Below are 25,617 nucleotides of genomic sequence, written 5' to 3' on the forward strand. Positions count from 1 at the left end.
AAAAAATCCCACAACTGCTCAAATAAGGAAAAAACCCAACTAATAGCCATACTGTGAAACAAAAATACTATTTAAAAAACAAATGGATGACAGTCCAATGGTTTGCTGGATTCAAAACTGACTCTACAAAGTAGTTGTCTACATTGTAGAAACGATTTCCTTTTATTTGGAAAATGAGCAATTGTAAATCAGGTATCGGAGAGAAGAGATATAAACAATCTTTAGATGGTCTTAAGTTTTGCCTACTGTTGAAGGATTAAAACCGTAAATAAAAAGGTACCAAGCCCTCAGAGTTCACCGTTCTTGTGAAGCTTCTATCTCTTTCTTGACCTTTTTAAAAACCATATTCATTTCTGGGAAAAGAAGGGAGAAGAAAATAAAAGTTACTTAGGGAAAAAACCTGCAGTTATTTCTTATTCTGACATTATACATATAAGTGCTTAATTTTGACTCAAGAAAGCCTTAAACTCAACCAAAAGCCTCAAACCTTGCTTATAAACCACGTGGTACTTCGTCAGTAGAAGATGAGATTGCGTATAGACTTGAAGAAGATCCCTGGACTAAATGATGAAACATGGTTACCAAACGGAAAAGGGAAAATAAGATTTCTGAGGTCTTTGAAAACATAGCGGGGAAGGTGACGAAAGGCTTTAGATTAGAATCCAAAAGAAGTCAATGACTAAAAACACCTTTAAATTCAAAGCCCATTCACAGCCCAATAACCAAAGTATCAGATATTGGTTATTAGCTAATAACCGATAATATAGATATATATTCAGTTGTCTGATTGCAAGAACCAAATTATAACAGATATTTAAAACTTAACAACAAGAATCTACAGATTTCTCTCCCAACAAAACCAAGGATTTAATTTTTACTAGCATGACAAAAATACTACAACTGCTCACAGCACACAGGCACAGCAGCAACGTCGCTCATAGCATCTTTTATGAGGCTGAGCATGAGATTAAGTGTTCTTTGAATCTCTTTAGACGCACGCAAATCCTTAGCATTGACCAGGAGCAAAGATCGCTTACAAAAGACACGGAAAATTCAGACTGCAGTTGCTACTCATCTTTCGCTAGCATGCCGAATTTCAGTCTCCTGAATAATACAGACTTTCAACTTCTGTCACGGGTGAGTCAGGGCATGACAACAAAGGCCAAACTACCAAGCTGATATTCCACGTTGTTTTGAAAAGGTAGTCACAGCCACAACTCAATCAAAATTAGCTTCTGGTATTTAAATGCCCCAAGGGGGCTAGATTGCGTGCATTTCAGGCAACAGAAAGTCCTTCCTATAGTTCTTCTCATAGTTCAGGTTTGTGTACGTTTTTTCCTAACCCCACAACTCCAGGCTGGATAAGCACGCTCACTCCTGAACACACATACCTGCCTTTGCATGGAAGTCTCTGTACATCTTCTCATCTGAAACTCTTCTGCTGTTGCATCAGCCCCACATTTTCATATACTCTAGCACTATCTTCTCGCATTCTGTAATGAAACAAATAGTTACAGTCCAAAGAATCTAGTTTGAGAAAACCGCATTTGTACACACCAATGCAATTCAGTAATAATTTATTGTGCTCAATTTAGTTTAAGAGCAAAGCACAGGGCAACAACAGTCTAGGGCAGATTCTGTGATAACTCATTCTCATGAGGTCCCTGAAGATTACTTAGTACAGTTCAAAACTTATGCACTAACAACAGAAGTAAACTTACTCTGGACACGTTGGGGTTGGGGTACAGGGTGGAAGAGGGCTCTGATCCCCACTTGTCTGGTCCGATAAAGAATATTTAATGTTTGTGTATTCGTGACCTTTTCTCTTACTCTTCTGTGAAGCAAAACACAACAAAAAGCCAGGTTTTGAATTACTAATAGAAAACAATCAATGAAATAACACAGAAATTACATGTATGACTACCCATGTATGTTTTTAGAAGAAAGGTTTGTCTATGAATGGAAGAGAGCTCAATTCTGTAGATAACACACACAACATGGACAGGACCTAAAGGTTGGCTTTAGCTATTTGTTATAAGACCTGAAAAGCCGCACTTTTCAACCTTCTTCTTTCCACCACCATCTCCAGCAGAATGTACCAACCTTATGAACCAACACTCGTACGCTGTGTTCATCTTACTTGGCAGAAGAAACCCCACTTCATTCTTTAATATTTAGACGGCACCAGCCAGTGGGCTTCCCACTGACCTTACTTCCAGCTTGGAGATGTGGCCAAAAGAGGAACAACATTGTTTGCAAGATCTCTAATAAAATACCATCTTAGCCCATTAGGTTTGATATAAAAAGCACCCAAGCTGTTATTTGTATTCTGCAGCATATGTTACAAGCTGTAGCCAATTGTGCTGGCATTCATCTGAAGCTACTGAAGGCTCCAGCAAGCGAAGCTACACTAGAAAGAAAGGGGATGTGGCTCTTTTTCCTTTTCAAGATAAACGTTCATAACTCACGCATGCACTGAAACCTACATATAAATTAAAGCCTCACTTTTAAAGTTTTCAGAATAGTGGGTTTGGGGGGGTGGTGGTATTTTTGTTGGGTTTTTTGGGGGGGTTGTTTTTGTTTGTTTGGGGTTTTTTTAATGCTCAAACAAGTACTAAATAACCGGCCCGAATCAATCTCGCAACAGAGGTTGTCAGAGCCTCTGGGGAGTTCTGGCTGCCGAGTTTCCATTAAGAACATTCTGTAGCAATGTAGATTGAAGTTTTTCCAAGACAGTCTTCTGAGACTTGCTCAAAACTTGCTCAACTTGTTCTGTTGTTTTAGTGAACTTCTCCCCTCTCAGCCTCCTGCTTAGCCCTGACAAATCACTTTGAAATAGACCACCAGTCCAGCTCAATTACCTGGAAGGTTAATGCTAAAAGATAAGATTTAAACAAAATGCAAAGGTTCAAACTCTGCTGCATTCTACAGTGTTACGGCTACAAACCCCTCCCCTGCCAACAATAATTCTGAAGCCCAAAACTTGGGCTTGATTTCCACCTCCCACCCCAAACTGCACAATGAATGGCAGTTCCAGTTACAGATGTAACAAGTACAGTAAAAGCAATTTTAAAAGAATCAGTCAGTTTTTCTAGTATTTAAGCTGATAGAAACAGATAAAAACAAGCCAAGAAAAAGTAGATATCCGTCTTCTCTTCCTTCCACTTCATTCACTGTAATTATCCTTTCTAATTCAGAATAAGAGAAATGTGGTAAGAACTACTTGTTTCCTAGCTATAAGAGAATATACGCATTTCCACGGGGCCGGGGGGGGGGGCCTAAACCAAATTAACTTTGCTTTTCTTCTATGCTTGTAAGAAGACAAGCAATATTTAACACAACACTTAACTCTGAAAACTTGAGGCTCTCAGCGTTGCAATGCAAGAGGGAAAGCTGGGAAAGCAGGGAATTTTTTTCCAAACAAAAAGGAGGCATATCTATGTGACGGGATGCAGCTATTCACATACCCACTTCTTCAGTCCAGCTGGTTGCGAGTCCTACAACAGGCTAACTAATGTGACTACCACGTTTCTTATCAAAAAGAAAGCCTGTGTTCATCCAGACTGAAAAGCAGACAGGGAGCACGATCTCATGTTGTTTCCTACAAAGATGCCCTAATTGACATCATTTTTTTTTTCCCCAGCTGTCACTGTTTGCAACTGCAATTAAAGCAAGTACAGAGAAGAACGTTCTTGAAGCTAAAAGCTTCTCAAAATACATCATTTCATTCCCAAACTATCTTATTGGGGTGAAATTCAAGCATTCTGCACAGTATTCTACTACTCAGCCAATTTGGTTTTTCTGCTCTATCAAAATGTGCTTTGGAGCATTCCCAATTCACCATGGTTCTTTCAGGACATTAGTTCCTATAGTCACCACAAAGCTTTGCTTTTGTCTGAGAATTTCTATATTGTTTTATTCTTGTAGCTGCCACTAGCCCTAGTTCAAGGTCAAAACCTCCTGAAATAAAGCAATGTTCTATTTCTAGTTTCTCAAACTTTTATACCTGTGCCTTCTGAGCTAGTAACGGAATAGAAGATGAAACAGAACTAACTGAGCCTCATCACTACAGGAGAAATACACTGCTCCACGCAATATCAAAATACTATTCAAAACCCATTACAATGATCAAGAGAGAGTTACAGATCTACTTTGTAAATGGCAGCAGCAGAAAGAGACCATTTTCAAAAAGCTGAGGATACAAGGCTTCCATAATTACACACACAGAGATATGATGCAGCTCTAAAGCGAAGTGAGACAACAAAGCCAGGAAAAAAAGAGAGTACACCTGAGGGATTTCTTGTTCTTCACTTTGTGTCTAATCACCATCAGAGCATACAACAGCTGTCCTGGGGAGAGGAATAAAGTCTCTATCCTCTCTGCTGAACAGTGCATCTACATCATGTAGGCAAATACAAAATAAGCTCTGCCACACTCCAAAGCAGCCAGAAGCCAGACAGGAGTGCCAAGCCCGAGCTGGCACACTCCATCTCTAAAGAGGGATGACATCTCACACCTGGCACTGCGCTAATCATGCAGCTCCCCACAGCTGCCCCATCACTTGGGGGGTTTATGTCCTTCTGAGCAGCAAGCCAGCTGCAGAAGGAAAGATACTGAAATTCCGAAACAAAAAGATAAAAATCCCAAATGACCACAGGTTAGGGCAGAGAAAGCAACAGTGAGTAGAACATCAGTTCTTTATTACAAAACGAGGTAACTTCTCTAAAAAACAGTAAAAGAATTTGAGTGCAATGAAGTACTTAACCAGGAAGAGTGAAGTGAAGGTCTTGTGGTTGCCACGACATGTTCCAAAACTTTCCTCATCTTACTATACCAAATCACGCCTTTAACCGCTTTTTGTTGGACACTACACTGCAAGATCACCACGCTCATTCTGTAACCTTTCAGTCTGCTACACTTACCTCTTACTAATAAACATGTACTTTAAGACTCAAAAATCGGTCAAATTGGCATTTGAATTTGGTTTGATTTGAAATCTCTTTAAAACTCAACAGAGTGCAAGGTTCTGTATTAATTAACAGAGCCTTATCTTTTATTCTTCTTGCATAGAAAACTAGATAATATTAAGGGAATTTGAGATCTGGGGTGCAGGGGCTGGGGGACAAGTCCCATACACGCAAGCATTTTCATGGAAGGTAAACCAGCACTGGTTGCAATCATATGTAGAAGTCTCTCAGACTGTTCATTTTCTTCCTCTGCCAGTGGCCAAACGCAGTTTTTATTTTAGAGTTTTCTAATTCCACCTCATAGTTTAAGTAATTCTTAAGCATAACAAATGGAAATACAGGCTAACTTCTCCAAATAGGGTTAACAGGTTACAGACACAGCCTTTTCACGAGGCATTGGTTATACAGTCAGCAATCATGCCTCCAAAAGTCACAGGCAGCAAACGAGCTACTCTGCTCCCTGTTCAAATGATAACACGTTCCTGTGTAACATTTTATACTTGGGACAAATGTACCTGCTCCTCTTCAATTCTGCGCTGTAGCGTTTCAATGTAGTGCTGTACTGCCATGTAAATAAATCTGTACTGTGCTTCTGTCTGAACCATTCCTGACCGTTGCGATCTCACCATCTGAATGGTCTTTGGAACGTCAATATCACAGTCCACACCTAGGAAGAATCATCATAATGTTAAGAACAGTAAAATAAACTTTGTCTTTGGACAAGAGATTAGTCTCATCTTCCGGCAGAACACAGTTTAGTTGAATGATCCTGCAATAAGCAAAACTGCTAACATTTAGCACAAAGGATTTGTCCTTTACAACTAATACAAAGATCTGTAGAACTGTAACATAATGTGGAAAGCTGTCCTGGGGGAGAAAACTGCATCACTTCACACTGTTCCAAGATGACTTTAAATCCAACACAGGTCAACATACACACCGACTTTGTGTTTATGTTTATACATAAATACAACACCATCCTCTGAAAACAAGTTACTCAAATTCAGCGTGCATGAGTACATTGACAGTCACACACTCATGAATCATTTTAAAAGAAAAATAAATGATAAATATAATCAGACTCCTGGCTAATCCTCAGCTGAAAGTTTTCATTATGCTGAACTAGAGCAGTGTTCCCGCACTTTGATTCCAGCTAAGTCAAGAAGAATGGGCAAGTCCCTCCTACGCCAAACACACGCGTACTTTGTGGCATCACTAGAATCCCTCTATTCTACAAACACTCCCATTGTTTTATTGTGATGTATCTGCCAATGTCCCACAGGAAAATAAAAGTGTGGGGGGGAAACCTACCTTTTTCTCTGATTATGTCAATAAGAATATCAATCACAATGAAAGTTCCTGTTCGCCCAATCCCAGCACTGTAAAAAGGGGGGGGGAAAAGGTTAGTTGTTTTGCTCTTTCTGAACACTCACCAAAACGCTAGTCCAAGTAAGAGTTTAACATTAAGAGACATTAGACTTCAGAATTATAGCCAGAGTCAAACCAAGCCACAGGCAGCCAAAAGTAACGTCAGATGGAAGAGACAGAAGTCATAACAGCACTTATGACTAACGAACTCCATGGGCCTAGACAGCAAGCAGCAGCAGAGGTGCAGTGCATCACCATACCTGCAGTGGACCACAACTGGTCCCGCATCAGAAATGCTCTCCTGTTTATGGTGCACCTCCTCTAGGAAGTCAAGTACACCACCTGGGTCACTTGGGACTCCATGATCAGGCCAAGTTCTGAAGTGATATTGCCAGACTGTTCTCTCTGTGTTCCCCTAGAAGGAAGATGCCAACATGTGAAAACAACATCCTTCAGATCAAAATCCATCTATGTGCTAAAGTTGAGTCAGATCAGAAGGTGGCATATTCCAACCTGCTGATCAGTATCCACAGCACCACAACTCTCAAAGGAGGGAACATGCCAGAGTTCTTCCTGGCCTGACAAGTCAAATCGCACCACCTGCTTCCTCAGCTCCCTCTTTCACATGCAGTTGTTTCCAACAACATTTCCATCTTCACCTTTAGAAGCCATGGCAAAGTTCTATCTGAGGGTGACCAAGAGCTTCATCTGCCATACTCATCATTCATTCCTAGTGGCACTTACCTTACGCACTTCTTCCCACTCAGTTCTATCCCATGGGCGTACCAATCTAATACATCCTGCTTGCTTGCTTCTTACACAATTCTTTTTGCACCCTGATCCAAATTGTCCCTTAACAAAGAAGTGCTATTTTGACACTAGTTCACTGTTTCCTTCCTCATCTTTTTTATTGCTTCCCTTAAGTGTACTTCCTGTGTACTTGGACCCACACAGAGCTATCTCTGTGTAAGGGAGCAAATGCCTGGCTAGACTTCAGTGCAGTTACTTAAAAGCATCATCCCTCTTTCCAAATTTCCTCAAAGCTCTGCAGCCATGCATCTCCTGCCAAAAAGTGCTTACGTAGAAGAACCTTCAATTATCCCAAGGACAAAGAGAAAGATGTATGGAACTAAACCTGGAGCTTCAAAGAAAGAGACAGGGCTCAATTTATTAGTCTCTTAGTGCTTTTATTGATTCCAAACAAACGGTCTACTTCTGAAAATTTTCTTTGTGATCTGCAACCTGAATTAAAAGGACAGATTTACTAACATACTTACTTGCCCAACTTTAGAAAGCTTAAGTTCTCTTAGTGTGTAATCGTGTGCTGCACTCTCCTTAACATTCCTAACACGCATAACACCATACTCCTTTAGGGAATATTCATCAGGCCAGTACTTGACGCACTTACTCTGCAAAATTACAAAAAAAGGAGTAATCAGTAAGAAGGCAGCTGCTTCGTAAACTGGTTAACACACTCATTTCTGAAGCTTTCTGTTCTGAATACATAGAGCACAATTACTAGCGCCAACTGAACAGCTGGCTGACACGGTAAAGAGGTAAAGTACATTTTAGGGGGAAGTTTCTCTTCCCTATGACAAACAGCAGATGATTCCAAAGAGGTACAGGCAATCTCTCCTTTTAGCAGCTTTCATGATCATCCTAGTACCTGCTTTGCCTCAGTAGTTTCAAAACCCAGGGACCAAAATACTGTTACTTGTATCTCCAACCCAACTACGGGTTTCGAAATACTGAGAACTTCCAGTGGAATGCTGTAGTCCTACAGGCTGTTCTACAAACAAAACTCAACAGTCTGTAAAATAAATACAGGTCAAAGGTATAAGCCGTTTTTAGCAGAAATTAAACTTGGATGCTTGCTTTTTCATCAGTTGGAGCAGAAAGGGCAACACAGCTCTCCGATACAATCACCAAAGAATTGCTCCCTGTGGCAGGGGACTGAAGCCTCCTGCATCTGTAGGTTTTGAAGTATAGAGCTTTTGGTGTGCTGCTTCTCTCTCAACATTATCTTTGGCCAGGGATATACTCCATCCACTGAAGAACAGGCTCACCTATTACTACTTTTATTTGGTTCCTGTAAAAGCTCAGGGAAGAGCAAATCCTGTTAGCCTCTGAATGTAATACAAGTCCACATGGTATCAAATGAGAACTTATAGTGTACCTGTATACATAGATACAGCTTCCAGCAACAGCAAATGCAGGCCAAACCCCGAGTACTACCAAGAAACATTTCCTATTTGCAGTTACTACTACATATTTGTGAGAAAACACGGCAAGAAGAAAGTCCCTTCTGCCAACACAAGATAGAGTAAGAGGTGATTGAACACATGCTTTCCAGCCTACTTAGGCAACAAGATGCTTTTCTGTTACTTTTACCCTTCTTTCCCTGCCACCTCCAAAAAGGTACAAGCTGAAGAAAAGATGTTGGTCTTGGCACATGCCAACATAACTTGCAGTCTCAATACGGCACTGTGAACATGAGAGCAGTTCGTACAGCAGGTCTGAACAGTAACACACAATGTTAAAGCAAGCTTTAGTCTGACAGAGGGGATGCATGCATTATCAGCTCAATGGACTGCCCCCAAAACGCCACTAATTTAATTTTTAAGTATTTGCTGCTTCTACATTGCATTCTAAAGCAATATTCAGAACTCTGTGCAGATCTGAGATGTTTCATAGTTCCTCACTTCCTTAGGCAACATGCTCTTGAAGTCATCTCTGATGCAGAGGTTTGTCTCCTTCCTGCACATCTGAATGCATCTTGGCCTGAGATAAAAAGCTTTTCTTTTCTATCAGGACTGTTATTTGCAATTACCAAAGAAGTGAAATAGGCGTAAAAAAAAAAAATAAAAAAATAAATCAATGCATGTAGCACTAATTAAGTAATCAGACATTGAAATGTTCTATACAGCCAGAGCACAGAAAACAGGCTTAGAAAAATTTGGGAAGAATCATGGAGAAACTACAGAAGAGCACAGGTCATTCCATAGGTTACCACAAAAAAAAAAAAAAAAAAAAAAAAAAAAAAAAAAGAGAGAGAGAGAAGAGAGAGAGTATGCAAGTCAACTCTTCCAAAGCAACCCTGTCATTTATTTCTCTTCTTCCAAGAGAAAGATCTAAGACGAAGGTCACCGGGAAGGAGTAGCACCTCCCTCCTTCAGTGCAGCCTCAGGAAGGAAACACAAATCATGCCCTTTAATAAAGATGATGAATAGGCAGAAGTTTACAAAGCCTAAAAAAATCCATAAGACAGAGTCTAATGGTTTCTACAACCACCACCAATGGCAGCTTTGATACCTAGATTAGGAAGAGAAGCCCAAAAAATCTACTGCTATTTGTCTTCCATACATATATAGAAAGCCTCTTTTTCTGTGGCAGTGGTGAGGAACCCCTGCAATTATCAGTCACCCATAGAAAAACATTAGCTATCCTTTAAATTCAATTTTTTTCAAAAGTGACAGTCATCTAACAAGCTAACAACTTCCTATTCAGAACCAGATCATCAGATTATTGGAAAAAGTGGACAATGGTATCTAGAAAAAGTAAAGAAACTTAAAAAAATTTAAAAAAAAGAGAATAGAAACTGTTTACCAAACAGAAAAAAGATCAGAAGCAACACATTCCAAGGATAAAGCTATACTATACACAGGAGGCGCTATGTGACCATTGCCAGAATATCAGTATTCAACTATTTCCTATTCTTTCCTGCCATATGTCATTAGACCCCAGAAACAAAGTAATAGCCTCAGATTTGCCAGAAGACAGCAAATAAGACAAGATCTCTGCACTTAAAAAGTAAAATGCACGTTCTTGGGATCCACCATTGCAGGAAAATTTCCTCTTTCAGAGCATTAAATACCGCCAGAGCAGTCCACAAGGGGCTCGCAGATTCCTGAGGCTGAACAGGCAGCTGTGTTCATGCAGAACAGGGCAAAGGACCCAACTTCAGGAATAAAAGTGTTAAATCACACCTGGTTGAGGGATTCCTAACCAGCTACAGTTTCAGGCATAATCACTAGCTCAGCACGTAATAAGAATGTTACCAAATTCAAGCACAGAAAGTAAAGCCAGAAGAGCGAACAGCATTCTAGTACAGTCTAGTAAATGTGACTTGAATGAGGTGATTCTGGGGCAAGAGCTTTCACATTATATTGTAGTTTTTAGATAAGAAGCAATATCATCTAAATTCACTCTTATAGTAATAAAGTCCCACAATTCTGCTTTCCTAGTAAAGTCTACACAAGCTTGGAAAGCCAAAATAAATGGCAATACTTTTGTTACAGGAACAGGCAGTTTATCCCTTCAAGCAAGCAGAATGCCTGTTTGGCTACATCTCGCATTCCAGTGCCTCATTCCCTGAATAATTTTAAAATACATAGATTCACATTCAGTAGCTAAAACTTAATCATCCAAGCCTTAAAAACGGGAGGTCTGATGATATGATAGGAGTGTACCCTCAACTCCCACAGGCATCAATAAAAAAAGGACACTCAGCACCTTCCTGGTCTCCAAAGGCAGTGGTGGCGCACCAGATTTCAGCGTATAAATGAATATAACCAAGTCGGTTTAGTCCTTACTTGCATTCAAATGTCACGACCTTTCCTAAGGCCAGTTTGAGAGTCTGTTTTTACCTTTCCTCTTTCAACTTCTTTTGTTGTCATAACAATAACTCGAGAATTCTCCTGAAACACCATCCTCCAAAAATCATTCACTGTATTCTGTAGGCACCCTTGAGTAGCAATGTAGCTTTTTTTTGGCTTCGAGTTGTTGCACTTGGTTTCAAACTCAGGCTAGAGAAAAAACAATTTAACAAATGGTGACAAATGGTAACAAGACTAACTTGAATTTAGGTGAGCACGTTAAAGAGCAGACATGGGCTGTGCAAACAAGACTCCTGCAGGTAGGAGTATACTTACCATAATAATATTAGCATTGATATAGTCTGAAACAGGTTCATTTGGATCACCATCATGTAGAACAACTCTGGTATGATCAACTGGAAGAATATATATGCATGTTAAGCACTTGCATCCTACAGTTGTGAACACACAGCTATTTTTAAATAACCCACAGAGAGGTACGTTTCTTACGGCTACCAGAAGCTATTAAATTATCAAACTCAGTAAATTAGTGGCTAGAATATTCAACCTTTCCTCTTTTGCTATTTCTTAAAACAAGTGGCCAGTTCACAGCAAGATCAAAACAAGTGCTCGTGCCCCCTAGTAACTCATGAGCACACGACAGTCAAGCACTAAGTCAAGGCAAACGTCAGCTGGATTTGCGCCACGCAGTTTCGTACCACAAATTAATCCTCTTAAATTTACGCATTCCAGTTTGGATGTGACGTTTTTAAATGAAAGCTGAAGATAAAAACAGTATTTGGGAATCGAAATATCAGTATCTACAAAGTCCAAACGCTTGAAAACAAATGGGAAACTGCATGGGCTCATACTGACTACGTAAGAGGGGAAATTATCACTAAAGAGAAGAAAAAGCACAGTGGTGCTTAATTAACCCTGTATTTACGAGCTAAGAAAATAAAGAACAGAAAAGTAGCAGGCTTACATTATAATGAAAGAAATCAATACTTACAGGGTAAAATGTTTTTGTATCTATTTTTGTTTTTGTTTTCTTGACGCTGACCTTCTTTACGACTATAGAGAAGTTTGCATTCCTGCTGCTGTAAAGTCTAAATGAAAACAGCACAAATAAAGTTTAAATGATAAAGCACAGATAAAGTATGGATGTTTCACCATCATTATAGCGATCCTTTCTCACAAAAGTGATGATACTTGACTATAATGCCAGAAGGTCAAAGAAAGAGAGAGGGGTACTGGATTTCTCCGTTCAGACTTAGGACAGTATTGCTTCCAAGGTATGTAAGAAACACAGGAGCGCAAGTGACAACTACGGGATTCCTCCAGGCCTTACCAGCTTTCTTCTGCCCCTTCAGCTACAGCAAATCTGTAGTAACGCTGCTGGAAAGCCCCCAAAACAAATCCCTGAGATTACAAAGGCTGCGTTACAGCAATGCCACAAGAGAGGATCCTTGCAAGCTGCTGCCAGACCAGCTCTAGACCGGCGAAGAGGAGGAAGGAGCACAGAGAAAACCCAACAAAACACATCAATACAAGCAACTGTATTTAAATAACAAGCACAGTGAAAAGTCCTTCAGTAGTTAGAAGCACAGTATTAGAAAGATATTCTTGTCTGTTCCCTCATAACAAAAGTCCACATGGGAATGCTACGGTATTTTCAAAGGTATGGATGGGATAGGTAAAGTGCCAATGTACAAACCACCACACCACAGCCACGTACCACTTCTTAAGTGCTCTAATTATTCTCTCCTACCAACACAGGGCCATTTCGCTAAACCAGCACAAAAAATTTGCACTGACTTTCTCGTATTACCCTGTTGGGGGAAGAGGCGGGGCATGAGGTAACTACGAACAGAATTACCCACAAATCAATCCAGTGTAGAAACAATAAATCTGCATGGGGATTTCTCCTGTTGGCAAGGAGCTAATTTCTCAGTGCCTGGGTCACAATTAATATGACAGGGACAACAGCAATTCCACGCTTCACAGCCATGCTGGCTGTGCAAGACTCCGTACTTGCAATGAAGCTGGAGAAACCAGAATCTCAATGTCTTTGTTCCAAGTTTAAATCCCAAGAGCAGTACTGGCCTGACTAAGAGGAACACTCAGGCTTTGGAAGCTGCTCCCCTTGTTATTACCACCCTTCATACTCTTGCAGAGATTGCTTTTACTTCAAAGCTTGGGCACATCAGGCACATTTACTCACTTCTATTTCAGTCTCAGTTATTGTTACTGCATCACTTAGTGACCTTGGACAATTAGACTCATCCTAAAGACAGGGAAAGCAAAGAACAAAAGCAATACAGGAGAGCTGTGAAGTTTCACGCTTATGAAGCAAAGACAGAAAACACATCCCCATAAAGCATTGCTTACTACTACTAGCAATGGGTGAAACAGTACTTTGCACTAAGCTCACCTCTTGCCACCCTGCAAGAGTCTTTCGAGTGCCATTATCACACAGCACCTTTACATAATATTAACACTTTTGAGTCTCAGCCAAGTGAAACACCAAGCAAAAGAACTGAAAGTTAAACTATGCTAGCAAGTTAAAAAAAAAAAATGGAAACAATTAAGTGTGTGGAAACCATGGCTTCAAACACATCTTCACTTCATACAGTTAATTGTTATTGCTTTGAGCATCCCTGAGGAGAGATCCATGAGCAACAGCGACTTCTAACAAGCCCATTAAGAGATGTACACGATGCAACAATAAATCTGAAACAGTCCTCAATTTCACTACAACATCCAAGCATTAAGCTCACGAAACAGCCATTTTTCAGAAGGAAAAACATTACAAGGACTGTTAACAATTCTGTCTAGTGGTTCACGGGACAAGAGGTACATTCTTAAATATGCCTGAAGACAAGTAATTTATAACTACCATCTGGCCTGCCAAATCATAAACACCACAGGCAGAGATCCATGGACAACCTGGAGTTTGCTCCCCTGCCTCCTGCCACCAAGGCTGACAGCTATAGCTTACCTGAGGTGAATGAAAAAGCATGACACCGAAACTGCTATTAGATTGCACCATTTCCAAAAACAGTGGGGAAAAAATTAAGGTTTAGTGCTGGCCTCACTAACAGCAGTGAAGGGGAAAGAAGTGGAATGTCTCACAGGTAAAATCTTTCATTTCTTACATTTACTTTTTCTGTAAGGCTTCTGGCTTGCTAGCAAATACTCTTCAGGAATGTCACAAGACAGGAAAACACCTTGCTTCTAAAGGACCAACTGATAAATCCATTACAAGACAAATTTACTCAACAAAGACCAGAGGTCAGAAAAGAAGACAGTGTCAAGTAATAGTGATATTTTGACAAATCAACAATCCATTCCTAAATGCACTGCACAATAGTGCTTCCCTCCAGAAAAAAAACAAGACCAACCATTAATTCACATAGCTTCTAGTAAGCCAACACCAATTACAAGAAGGGCAAGCCAACAGGGCACACTTGTTCCTTTTTATGCCCTCTGAATAACAGTAAGGTATGCTTAGACTCTACAGGGAAGCCAACAGACACCCTTTGCTTGGCTAACTTGCAAATGTGTGTTCAGGCTAAACCACACAGTGATCACAGGCACAATCCACATGACTGTATCATGATATCAGTCTTTCTAAAAAGCAGTTAATTCCCAAATGCAAGTTTTAGCCATTAGAGCAGATGTGGCAAATCTTCCTGACCCTTCAGGCCCCACAGCAAAGTTCAGGTGTTGAACTCCGCAAGAGAAGCAACTCAAAGGTTGAGGCCAGTTTACCTCCCGGTGAGGTTCACAAGCAACAGATGAGAACTGCTCCCCACGGGATTCACCACTCTAATGATAGGGTAAAACATAGTCCGAAGTCCTCAGCAATGGCCAGACCAGCCTCTGCGGGCTTCCTTCCCCCTCCAGGTGGGATTCTGACCATTCAGCAGTCCTGGGTAAAGGACTGTCCCCCCTGCACTGGGCACAGAGGAAGAGACAGGAAAAAGCTTAATCCTCATATTATGATTTCCCCACTGTTGTGACCTCACCTTCTTATACTCTACCACATTCGTAGTGAAACATGTCACTTCTCTGGTAAGAGTCTTTTGCTTTTCATGGATTTATTTTTCTCCTCCTGACAATAATCTCGGAGCAGACTGGACCGTACATTCAGCTAATTAATATTTCTGATCAAAAAGAGTTTCTTCAACAACAGTTGCTTTGCAAATCCGTCACGATTCAAGACGTTTCTCAAAATAGCATTATACAGCCAAAACCAGTTCTCTGTCAAAGATCAGTCCTTTCCAGTTTCCTGTTGCCATCTGCTGGTGGAGTTCCAGACTCCACTGTGGATTTCTTACGTGTGTGTGGTATAAAGCAGTGCATTATACTTAAAACATTTCTAAAGCTTTTGGCTACGACCATCACATGCATGCAGCTGTTAAGGAACTCCAGTTGTCAGAGAAGGGTTAGGACGCAGGCTAGACTCAAGTAGTATGGAACATGTTAGTTAACACTCATACTTAATTTGCTCTGCTTAAAATTTCAACTGTATTTTCTTTCAAACGTTAAGTATCCTGTCCACATGAAGAAGAGACGACAGGAATGGATCTGATTAATCGTCCCGGTGGGCCAGATACAGTTGTATATAAGGCTCCCTTGCGATGGGGAAGATATTCAGGAGGGATTGAGCTACGTACTGAATGAATAGCATTGAAGAACATAATTAGCTCTCACAATCAGGAAAAAAGGTAAATATTTCAATCATTTTACTAGCAGACACGAGTGGAACGGATAAAATTTTAACCCATGCTGTATATGACACAGGAGATGGAAGCAAGAACAGGGATCTGAAGTGATGGAGGGGGAGATCAGAAAAGGTCAGGAAGGCAGTAACAAACCTAACTTTTCAGTAGTGTAGAGATTTAATACCATAACACTTGGAATGTAATGAAGTACCTCAAATTCTTCCCAGAAGCCCTGCTTGACTTTATCTGTAGTCTCTGCTAGCTTGCTTAGCTCTCGCACTCTGCTTTCAATCTCTGCAGCATTAATACGGGTAGTATTCAGAGGCTAAGAAAAAGAGAAATATTAAACAAAGGTATAAGAAATGACAACTGTGAGAAGACAGTTAAAACACAAATTCCCTACATTAAGTATATTTTATATAGGCAATTCTAAGATCCAGGCATGTCTTAGGACTTCAAAACAATTCAAACAATGAAGGGCAGTGAGAGAAGAGAGGAAGGGGGCAGGGAACAATTGCTTTTAGATAGTTTCATGGTTGTTCTTCAGTACATCAAGTTGTCTTATTTCTCGATTAGTCCTACAATCCCTATGGACAACAATGAAACCAAGAGAAGTTCTGCACACATCAGAGACACAAGTCTATCCCTCACAGGCATATAAAAAATTGTTACCGTTTAAATGACTTGACTTCATCATTCAGTTTCATGAAGTTTAATTCTTCATTTTTCCATTAGGAAAGAAAAAAAACGATGGCTTGCAGAATACATGGAAAAGCCTGCACTTCATCAACATGTGCTGAAGGTAACGAAGCTTCGTGGTGCCTTCACCATTCACTCACCTGCTTGAGTTGCAATACTGTGCCCAAAGTTTCTACCATAGGGTTCTTCTTGTAATGTTCCACTAGATCTGTCAGAGAGTCAAATTTCTCCCCTCCGCCAACATCATACTTTAGATCCTTGAAAGACAGATGGTTCATCAAAATAAATGCACTTTGAATGATGAAGTCTACTCTAATATCATCTTTAGGCTATGCAACATATGAGAAATTATCTTTGAAACCTATACATAGAAGAATCTGCAAAATCCTTCTGGTAAGGGATGATAGAACCTTAATGCAAAGAAACACACACTATGGAGGACATTACCCTTTTTGTCATCTAATTTAAAATCATTTTATCTGCCTTTTCAGGAGAGCTGATTCCTTCTGAACTGAGGTTCAGTCAGCTCAATCAGGCTATCTGAGCTACATGATTAGAATCCAGGAAATAGCCTTGGAAATCAATTCAAATTCCTAAAAGCGTATCATCGGGTCCTCAAAGGCTGGCATTGACTGCCACCATCCCTATTTTAAGGAAGCAGTGCTAAGTTATTTTCCTCAATGTCATAAATGCTACGAGTAGTTAATTGCAAATCAAAGAGGTTTTCTCAAAAAAAAAAATCTGGTACTTTAGCTTTTACAGTCTTGGTAGATCACTTCTATCTCCAAACTATTTCTGTTATTGCATTTTAGTTGTTTTTAAACAATTAGGATGTTGCACTGTCTTTTAGGGTAACAGAAGAATTATTATTTCGTTAATAGCAATCCATGGGCATATATGAAAATATCAAAAGACTATGATTTAACAGTACTTCAGTGAAGAACTACCTTACGTTAAATTCAAGTTTTAGATTTAAAACTGTTCCTTGGATTCAATACTCAAAATTTTCACAGAATGTTGATCATTTATCAGGTGCAACTTCATAAACTGGCAGGAGAAACAGATATACTCGGATGGATCTCTATTTGTCCAATTACTCATGTTTTTATATAATTTATCCAGGAGACTGCAACTCACTTAAGAAGATTCATGAACATGAAAGGCTCCATCAGCAGAAGATTTGAGACAGACTTCTGACGCAATCGAAAGCAAATCTACTAGAAGGTACTTGACAGCATAGTATAGTATGACATGATTTAGTCAGGCAAGCAGTCAAAAACACACTAATAGAATTTTGATGCTATCAAATTAGTCAATTCAATCCAACAGATGATATGTAGCACATACAGTACCACAGGGAAAGGGGAAATGTATTCAGCTCTCTGTAGTGAAGTGTAAGATGGCCCTTCTGTTAGAATAAACCCACTGCCCATGGAAGTAGCCCTGTTAAAGAAGCTCATGCTTCATCATACCTGGCAGTGAATCATGACATGTGTCACTTTAGATTTCCCATCATTACTCTCTCCTTTATCATCTCCTGTCCGCACAGAAAGAACAAAGTCCCCAGGGTGGCTTTGACTCTCACGCACAAGAAAGCTTCCATGTTTTCCTTTTTCTGTTAATAGTTTTTCAGCTTCTCTTCCAGAGAGATGTCCATGAAACCACCTTTAAATAAAGTAAGATACAGACAGGTACCCTACTGGTCATTCCAGCCATGGCTGAATCCGCTTGTTCTAAATATTTATTATAAAGTAAAACACTTATGTACACTGAACAACAGTGTCCGGGTCCAGAGAAAGCCTCAGAGTTAATAAAAATAAAAACAAAATAAGCCTTGGAAGTGTGCTTGTACATGCACACGAGCAATTACAGAAACACTTCAAAGAAAGCACTTCCACAAGCACCGAAATTTGCATTTCACGCAAGCCTCCAATGAAGCTTTGATCTGGATCTTTTACAACAGTCCAGCAGGATTCCCTGGTGTTCAATAAACACAAGCTTATGCTGCAACCTTTTCCTCAGTCAAGACATTTATTCTTCTTTTATTTCCTTCGCGAGGATGCACTTTCCTGATGAACCTGTGGGACTGTGGGAACTTTGCATCTTTGAGACATTACCCTTCCATCACATTAGGAACTGGAAAGGATAATCACATCAATCTCATTTCTTCAAGAAACATGGCCAAAAAAAGGCAGTAAACCTCCCCACTACTGTTAAATGTAAGTCATTCTGAGGAGTGAGAGAACTTGTTTTAACATTTTTCCTTGTTTTTTCACTTCTGAAAATAAACTGATATCTACTGGCCATAGAGGTTTATTTCTGACATACACATGCTTCCTCAGTATACGTCAAGTCTAATGTCTCAGATTCTCCTTATTAGCCATGCTCCTAAAAACATGAGTTTGAGCAAATTGAGGATTGGCATGTCACTCACTTTCTTACACATATGCCCACTGCTGTAAAAATTGTATAAAATTACGCCCAGAAATATACCTGGGAATTCCTTGCAGCCGTAACAGCTTCAGGAAGGTTTAGGAGAACTTCTATAACAAAACATTCTCCCAGTAAAAATAAAGGAAACTATGCCCTCTTTCTCAGTATTGTATCACACCAGGAAGAAGGATGAAGAAAATAGGTTTGTTCTGGGGCTTCGATTGTTTTACCTTTCATCATGTTTATTAGTCTACTTTGCAAGTAATCTCACTGAAATCAGTGGGACCACTTCTAGTACAATATAGCGGCCACCCTTTCATCAAATGGAAGCTGAATGCAATGTTAACAGGAATAAATACATGCATTTACTAAGAATGCTGAGACACTGAGGTTTTCACCGCTATTTCTCTTACCTTTCAGATGTAGGATCAGCACAGTTCAGCGGATATTTCAACTCTATAACATCTCCATTCTTTTCCTTGAGCTGTCCATGATGTTCCATATAATACTGGACTAACTCAGCCAACGTAGCAAACTTCTCTCCTCCATAGAGGTCATAGTAGTCTCCTGTGTTCTGGATCTTGATGTGAGTGACAGCTCCAGTTCGTCTAATATTTGAAACAAAGGGAAAAAAACCCCACACAAATCAGCTGCTTTCCAAGCAATCACTTTTATATTTAGCGTTCTGATGGAGAAATCCATACTTACATTTGCATCACTTTACAACTGAAATATTGCAGACTAGCTAGGCTAGTGCACCTCTGAAGTGTGCTTCAGCCACATGTCAGTGGCTTGCAAGAAGTGGCTGTCCAACAGTCAGAATAGGCAAAAAAAAAACCCCACCTGAATTCCATAACGAAGGGATCCTTGAAGCCAGGGTTAAGCTCTGCAGCCCCACAATCTCCAATAGAAGTCCATCCAACCCCCAAGAATTGCACACACAATCACAAAGGGTGGAGGGGTAAAAAGAATCAAGCATTGTCAAAACACCCATCAGAGCTTGTTTGCTCCTTTCCCTAGAATTTCACACTAACTGCTAAGATCTCCTTTCAGTGACCAGTTGCCTTTGCCTGCTGTAAGTTATTTGCTCCCACAGTCTCTATTAATGAAGAACAGCTCCCTGAAAGAGTCCCCTTCTATTCAACAAGGCCCATTATCTCAAAGGTATCCAAGCAGCATTATTCTTATCACCAATCCCACTTTTCCTTTTTCCTTTATCTACTTCCTCTTGCTGTCCTTTCCCCATCCCTACCACTATACACACAGTGTCGGGGGACAAGCATTACAAAAGGCCTATTTTGGAAGCTGAAATAGCACCACAGTTTCCCTTAAAAACTTGCTGACTTTTCCTGTAAGAAGAGCCTGGATAGCATTTCCTTGCATGCGCTTGACCAGTAATTCAGATCATCTCTGCTACTTATGCATTGTTGTCAAATAGATTTTTAAAGGGCACAAAGTAATGCTATAATGAAACTGCTGCTTCCTCTTAACTTTTCTGTCTCTCTGCAGAATCAGAATTCACTACTCTCCAACCTACGGTTTCCTCAAGTTGTGTAAAAGTATTTAAGAACTTAATCAGGGAAAAAAAGGAGAAAAAGAAGAGGAAAAAAAGCAAACAACAGACTAAAAAGTGACCCATGCCTTCTTTCATCTCTTACAAGTACTTCATTTACCATTCTTTCCCCACAGAACAGCATCAAATGAAGACCCCTACCGATTTGGGGAGAAAGACAAAAAAACATTTAAACTTACCTAACAGAGAGCGTAAAGTCTCCTGGGTTACTTTTGCTGGGCCGTGCCAAAAAACTGCCATCCACTCCTCTTGTTAACAGCAGGTTTTCTGCCTCCACCCCAGTAATATTTGGATGAAACCATCTATAAAAGATTAAAAATAAAGAGTGTTAATGAATAACTAGATCTTTTGGTTTTCAGAGTTAACTTACACAACAAGACTAAACAGAACAATCCAAGAGATTCAAAACCATGAGGTACTGAGTTTTGTTCCTAAATTACCAAGAACCTCTATCTTAGCAGAAAGTATAAATTATTAATTTCATATTGCACTACACTTTTATGTATTGGTAAGAGATGCTTTGTAAGGGAAAGAGCTATACCTAAACATACTCAGACTGCTTGGATTAAAATGATATCAAAAGACATACAATGTAAACAGAGACCACAAGTCTTTCCTTACTCCAGGAACACAGGACACACAAAGAAACCAAAAGACAATCAAGAAAAACACTTAAAAATAAAACAAAACATCCAAAGTGAAACTTGACAACAATTTAAAGGTTAAAAATTTAACAAAACCTCATGCTTTCAGGCACAAGCTGACCACCAGCTGATAGGGGCCAGGAAGGAACTTGTGGACAAGCTATTTGGTTGCCCAGTCTTCTTCCACCTTCCTCAAGAGAACGTGGTGCTGACTGCTGCCAGACACAAGAGCACCGCTCCGTCTTCCAACCACCATGGCAATTCCTCTGGTCTGAATATATCCCGCTTAAATACAAACACCGAGGAATCTCATATTGATATTCACCACCCACAAACAGCCTTCTGAAGGACGAATATAGTGCCCTGCCAAAGGAGAGCTGTATATGGGCTATACCCAAGAAGCTCAGTGTCCCCACCTATGGCATTAACTTTTGAAGGACTTATTCTTAGCCCTTCAGTTAACACATCTGCGTTTTCTCTTATCTATAATTGAGGATTTTTACTGCACTCTTGCAATACTAAACTACATCTGTGCGTTCTGGATGAAAGGAGTTTTTAATGAGACACAATTTTAGAAGACAAACTTAAAACCAAACACAAACCACTACAAAGCCCATGGACAGAGATGCGGACACAGCAACTAAGAACTGTTTTATGGCTTTGTCAGACTTGTATTTGGCAATTAAATGATCTCTTTTATTTTTCAGAGTTGCCATTAATCAGACACTATGCACAGACGCAAGTGAAAACGCACATCCGTATCTGCAGCAAGAACACAGGCTACTCTTCTTTGTACATGAGGTTCTTAGTTTCTCCAAAGTAAAGCAAAACATTAAGGCAAAAGACTCTGCAACCAATGTCATTACAGATATGAGTGCTATCTCTAAAAAAAAATAATCGAATAGCACTTCTGATAATTTCTGATAAGAGTCAGCATTTCATGCTAAATTGCTAAAACAGCAAAATATGCAAGTGCACATCTAAATTTACGGTTATCACTTAACTTTTCAGCAATTCCTTCTATACTGAAAAACTGACAATATAATTGACAAAAAAAACAATGCCTTATCCAGCCTGTTCTCCTCAGGCACAGATTCTCATGGAAACATTCTGGACTTTTAGAGATTCTAGAATATCCAAACCTCTAGCAAGTCATTCAGATGGGAATTAGGATTACTTATGTGCCAATTCCATTTCAGAATTCTTCTTGTAAATCTTGCTTTTTTTCTAGTTAAGGATATTCTGCTTGCACCAAGAAAACCTAGTGAATACTACCATATCTTTAACTGAAAAACAACAAAAAAATCAAAGTTATGCAGCACGGGTCATGAAAAAACGTATTAAAAAAATACTTCAAATTTAGTACAGCAAATGGGAATGAATTAATAAATAATGCTACATTTATCTAATGACTACTCAAAGGTCAAGAAAAGTTGTACTTTGATGCAGTCTCACAACAGAAACTGCACAAGCATTGGCACCTGGGATGAACTGAACATTAAATAATATATTTCAGAATAAGATAGGTTGGTCTGCAGAAGCTGATGATGTATTTACTGCACTTCCACCTCCAACATTTTGCTTCCATTAGGAGAAAACAGAAAAAAAAATGCAGCAACATTTTGAACAGTTTATAAGCTTTTTAAATACACACTGGATTCAAGAGACATCTTTGCAAATTTTTGAGTTTATATCCAAAAAAGCATAAACACACAAAGGACAAATTATTGGAAATCGCCCTACAGATTTATTATATGGTGACATTCCATAAACTTTAATTAATATAATATCTTCTGTATCTTACCCTAAACCCTAATGCATCTGGAAGTAACTGTACTTGTAGTTGTTAAAGAGATGTAAAATTACAGAAACGTAATAGTTTAATGAACAGAAGGGACTACAAAAACCTTGTGCTTAAAAGAGAGGGTAAAAAGATGATAGATTGTCTAAAACAAAAAATCTCACCCCCAGATATGCATGCATACACTCCTACTGAAGATGGCAAAAAGCAAGTAATTGTAGCAAAAGAAAAGCTGCATCTGGGAAACCGATGGAGTTTACTGCGCTTTATGTAACTTTTTTTTTCTAATGGTAACTTGTACTCCTGCTCTCTCATCTTTGTATTTTTGGCTTTGAGTAGGAAGATGCATTTGTCAGCCACCCCAAATAGAAAAATGGGGGTGTTAGTGATCTCTGTTAAATGGTTCCGGACCGGTGATCAAGATCGCATCATTTGAAGTACTGCCATCACATGTGCGCTTTTGAACCTTCGTGGCTGCATCCCTTCCAAAACCGGAGGAGAGCGCAAAGGGGCTCAAGACACCAGTAACATAAGCCCTATAGAGGACTTTCTCTTACGCTTCCTTTTATAGGGATGGAATGCATTTTAGACTTTTTCTTCCTTTCCTTCTTCAATGTCTATTACGAGCAGGTGCAGAGGCTATCCCAAGCAAAGGACATCACAGCTAATAAATATAATCAAGAAAGTAACACACGCACACATAAACCCACGCTCTAATTAAACTAGCTGTCCTCACTATGCACAGAACACTCCTTACAGCAATTCAGATTTGGGGGTTCAGCAGCATACCATTCCAAGTCCCTTATTAGTTTACAGTAAGATGAAAACGTTGGCAGAAAAGTAAGCAGTTAAATAGCGGGGGTCTCATTTAAAAAAACAGGGAATATCAGTTAAGCAGGAACCTTTTGTTGAAAACTAATACATAGTAGAAAATACAGCCTTGCTACAATTCTCTCTTTTTTTTTTTGGTGACATAGTCCAGAAAAGATCAGCAGGATCTGAGTCCAGCCTATTTCTCTCTTACCAAACTGAAGAGAGAAAAGAAAAAAATCAATACGTTTTTCCAAGCCATGATTGAGCTTTTCTAATCACCTTTTCAAGAGCAGGAGAGATTAAATCAGTTGTGAGTCTCAGCTGTCACAACCATAGCAGTCAGGGAGGTGGTGACTGGTAGTTTAATTACTCCTATTTATAGGCTCATCAGTTTATATTTCTCATTTTTTTTTCAGTCTCCCTCACAAGTTACAATTTAAACTTCTGAGCAGAATAAGAGGCTTACTCCTGTTGACGAGGAAGTCTGAAAGTGTTTTGAAAAGGTAACTTGCACGCTTGTTCTGATGTGTGAGAAGGGACATTGAGAAAACCCAACATAGACTAGAGATCCTCCACACACTTCAGAAGACCCCAAATGCAAATTCAAATGTCAGTGGCCATGGACTGAAAACCAACCCATCTAGTTTCACCATCTTAAGCAGAACAACAAAGAGGACAACCCAATGTTGAAGAAGTTATACTTTAGATATCACTTAAAAGAGATGTATCAATTTTCAGAATAGGTATGTTAGGTAAGAATAGAAACATCTTTTTTCCTTTTTATGACAGTAATTCCTCTGAAGTCTAACATTTACCTTATCCTCTCAGCCCAAAAAGGACTGCTAATACTAGACAAATATCAAAACACATTAAGGACAGTGAGAAGCTACAACAAAGAAATTGATTTAACTCTTTATCATCCTGATTTTGCAACGCCATAAGGTTTTGAAATTAGACCTAATGCTGATAATAAAGTGAGACCCCACCTCAGGTCAGCTTACTAACACTCCTTTTAGAGTTGGCTCGTGTTTTAATTTCGGTAACGTCACTAGAGCTGAACTATCGACAGCAACACGACCCTCCCCGGCCTCGGATTCTGGCCCGAGAACCGAGCGAGTTGCCACGCGAATAAAACCCATCTCTCAGCTCCGGTTCAAAGGCACCTTCGGGCGCGGGGAGACACGCTCGAACTCCCCCAGGAAGCCAATGTTCCTGGGGCAGCTCTGGACCCCGAAGCCAGCCAGCCCCCTCGCCCCACCGGGCCCCCAGCCACCCCGGGGAGGGCGTCCCCCCGCCGTGCCGGGCCCCGCCGGGGAAAGCGAGGAGCGGAGCGAGCCAGGCCCCGACTGGAGTCGCAGCCCCACAACGGCGGGAGCGGGGACATCCCGCCCCAGGAACGGGCGGGGAGAGGGTCCCGGAGCAGCCGTGGGACGCGGGAGGCCCTGCCCGGCCAGGCCGGCCGCGGGGAGGCGGCGCGGCCCGGCAGCCCCCCAGGAGCCGGCGCTGAGGGGGCCGGGCCCGGGCCCTGTGCGCGCCCCAGCAGCAGGCGGCCCCCCACCCGTCCTCTTCCCTCCCCCGCCGGGCTCGGCGCCGCTCGCTCCCACCTCACCTCCGCGATGTCATTTTCTCCCGTGGCGCCGGCGGGTCGCGGTGCGCCCGGCCGCCCCCCTCGACGGCCGCCTCTCACATGGAGGGGGGGGGTCCCCCCGGCGCGGGCCGCGGCCTACGGGCGCCCTGAGGGGAGCGTGAACAACGGCCGCCTCAGGCCCCGGAGGCGCACGGAGCGCGGCGCGGCCCGCCCTGCGTCACCCGCCCGCTGCGTCATCGGCCGGCGACACGGCCCCGCCCCTACCCCAAAGGGAGCGCGGGGGTGGTGGGACCCCCGGGGGGCAGCGGGGGCTCCATCCGCTGGAGCGGGCCCCAGTGGCACCGGCCACGGGAGTAGCGGAGCCTTGTCCCGCCAAGCCCGGCAGGGGTGGGCGCGGAGCCCTACC

General features: G+C 40.9%; 1 protein-coding gene across 2 annotated transcripts; it reads right to left on the minus strand.

Moving 5' to 3' along the window:
• PTPN11 (protein tyrosine phosphatase non-receptor type 11) lies at positions 1–25,617 on the minus strand. Of its 2 annotated transcripts, XM_063350624.1 has the most exons (16): positions 25,233–25,617; positions 20,545–20,667; positions 19,206–19,400; positions 17,832–18,024; positions 16,500–16,616; positions 15,872–15,985; positions 11,943–12,039; positions 11,267–11,346; positions 10,982–11,140; positions 7,613–7,744; positions 6,596–6,750; positions 6,279–6,346; positions 5,483–5,634; positions 1,722–1,834; positions 1,396–1,493; positions 1–353 (listed from the first exon to the last, which is right to left on the minus strand). In XM_063350624.1, exons 1-15 carry the CDS (start codon positions 25,244–25,246, stop codon positions 1,424–1,426), a joined length of 1,782 nt encoding a protein of 593 aa, XP_063206694.1. In that variant the 5' UTR covers positions 25,247–25,617; the 3' UTR covers positions 1–353; positions 1,396–1,423. The 2 variants fall into 2 exon arrangements, with proteins under 2 accessions (XP_063206694.1, XP_063206693.1); XM_063350623.1 differs by lacking the exon at positions 1–353 and having other exon boundaries at positions 1,392–1,493.

The sequence above is a fragment of the Chroicocephalus ridibundus genome, chromosome 13 (assembly GCF_963924245.1).
Source record: "Chroicocephalus ridibundus chromosome 13, bChrRid1.1, whole genome shotgun sequence".
NCBI lineage: Eukaryota > Metazoa > Chordata > Aves > Charadriiformes > Laridae > Chroicocephalus > Chroicocephalus ridibundus.

Excerpts from the sequence above, each read along its gene's own strand:
- PTPN11 (XM_063350624.1), bottom strand. Across the intron at positions 11,347-11,942 it reads ATACAAAAACATTTTACCCT|TTGATCATACCAGAGTTGTT; the intron begins GTAAGTATTGAT and ends ATATTCTTCCAG. Across the intron at positions 6,347-6,595 it reads CCAGTTGTGGTCCACTGCAG|TGCTGGGATTGGGCGAACAG; the intron begins GTATGGTGATGC and ends CCCTTTTTACAG.